Source organism: Octopus bimaculoides, chromosome 7, assembly GCF_001194135.2.
Source record: "Octopus bimaculoides isolate UCB-OBI-ISO-001 chromosome 7, ASM119413v2, whole genome shotgun sequence".
Classification (NCBI taxonomy): domain Eukaryota; kingdom Metazoa; phylum Mollusca; class Cephalopoda; order Octopoda; family Octopodidae; genus Octopus; species Octopus bimaculoides.
Genome location: NC_068987.1, coordinates 85,615,193 through 85,617,329, shown reverse-complemented (window position 1 = coordinate 85,617,329; position 2,137 = coordinate 85,615,193). Strand labels below are relative to the sequence as shown.

At 34.3% G+C, this 2,137-nt stretch overlaps 1 protein-coding gene across 1 annotated transcript in view; it reads left to right on the top strand.

Annotated features, from left to right (window-relative positions):
- Window positions 1–2,137, top strand: part of LOC106884069 (sodium- and chloride-dependent glycine transporter 1) — a 228,219-nt gene that overhangs the window by 184,638 nt on the left and 41,444 nt on the right. Inside the window, exon 7 of the mRNA XM_014935287.2 lies at window positions 79–191. Within this exon, the coding sequence (XP_014790773.2) occupies window positions 79–191 (113 nt within the window). The remainder of the gene's footprint in view (window positions 1–78; window positions 192–2,137) is intronic.

The window sequence follows — 2,137 nt, the reverse complement described above, 5'->3', positions numbered from 1 at the left end:
TATATATGTATTCACCATATTACTTCTATCTGTTTCTATGAAATCATATCGTACCACGATCTAATTCTTTTATTCTAGGACCAGGTTTGGTGTTCGAAGTCTACCCAGAAGCGTTAGCTCGAATGCCAATAGCACCAATTTGGTCAGTCTGCTTTTTCTTCATGATGGCTTTACTGGGAATCGGTTCACAGGTAAATATCTTATACGTTTAGTAATTGCATTTACTGTGTTTACTTTGCATGTCCACATGAAAAGACACCATATTATATCATACTTCCATTTTTCAATGAATGGCTCTATGAATCTCACGCATTCGTCAAAACAATTAATGTGAATTCGAAAACGTTGCCTAGAATATCGCCTGCATTTCAGTACTTTATTTAGAAGTCCGGCTAAATATAATTACAATATAATTAGCCTAATTGATACAATATTTTCAAAACATGTAGAGCGCAAGATATGTGTTCACGTTTGGCGTGAAATACTTCAATCGTTTTATCTTCCGATGTGTAATTACATTGTTACTAGTAATCTTATGATTTAACTCCCGCTCATTCCTGATCAAGCAAATCTATAACTAACGACTTCCCAACCATAACCATCCCATCTTCTTAGTGCTAAGTAGGATTACATTATTCATTGCACCATAAGATGACACAGTGCTTTGAAGTAAATTTTGACAACCTTTTTCTAGAATGTCGAGAGAAGTCCTGTTTGTTAACTAAACGTGAAACAGAGGCGTGTATTTCTGTCCTAGACTGCTGTTTTGAAAGTTGTCGTTATTCTTTGATGTAGAGAAAGAAAGGGTTGTATGTCTAACAAGCGTTAAGTGTAATATATAAACAATACCCCAACTTGTGTTCATAAACACAATCACACACTTACAAACACACATGTACGCGCACGCACACACGAAATAAATGGCTCCCGGAGACAAAAGATTACTAAATGAACGCCTGAATTTATGCCAACCAGCGTCTGTTACAAAACTACCATTTAAAAACCAGTTTAGAGTTAGAATTCTTAAATGCCATATTTAAGATTTCTGCCCATAATTTTATTTAAGAATCATTTAGTTGCGTTACATTACTAGCGCAAATCTAATTTTTTAGAAAAATGTTAATTATTAAATTAAATTGTTAATTTAAAAGAAAATAATTGAAGTGCATGAGCAATGTATTTCATTAGAATTATGGTTGAGAAAGTGTTCTATCCAAGTAGAAATGATCAAAATATTCCAAAATAATCTAAGTATTCTAAACAAACTTCTAAATATTCTAAATTAAATTTTAGAATATCATTCAATATATGTTAAATAAAAATTTGCAACAGTATCTTCCCACGGGGACTGTATTAGCAAGAAAATTCGTCTGTTTTTGCATTTTATTTCGTTTTTTTTTTTCTGCTTGTTTTGTTTTCGTTTTGTTTACATTTTCTTTTTAAGGAATCACAGCTAAATCAAAATATGTCGCGGAATATAAATACCATTTAATGATTATTATTATTATTATGGCGAATTGGCAGAACCGTTAGCACATCGGAAAAATACTTAGCAGCATTTCGTCCGTCATGCTTACGTTCTCAGTTAACACTCCGCCGAGGTCGACTTTGCTTTTCATCTTCTCGGGGTCGATAAACTAAGTACCAGTGAAACACTGGAATCGATGTAATCGACTAGTCCCCTCCCCCAAATTTCAGGCCTTGCGCCTTTAGTACAAAGGATCACCATTATTGTTATTATTGATGTTGTTGTTTTTATTATCATGCAAGGGTGCATGGAATAGTGGTTAGGGGCTTACACTCACGATCGCTAGGTCATGATTTCAATTCCTAGACCGGAGTGGAGCGGTGTGTTCTTGATCAAAACATTTCATCTCCAGTTGCTATGCGATCACTTCGACACGTGACACGTAGTACACCATGCACCAGTTCAGACAACAGTGATTTGATGGAGAGAGTGAGCTAATGTGCAACACGAACATTTGATCACTATAAGCAAATCATTTGGGCAGGTCGTTCGACAAAAGCCTCACATTTATACATCATCTTCGGCAGGAGAGTCCATTATTATTATCATTATTATTATTATTATTATTATTATTATTATTATTATTATCATCATCATCATCATCATCAT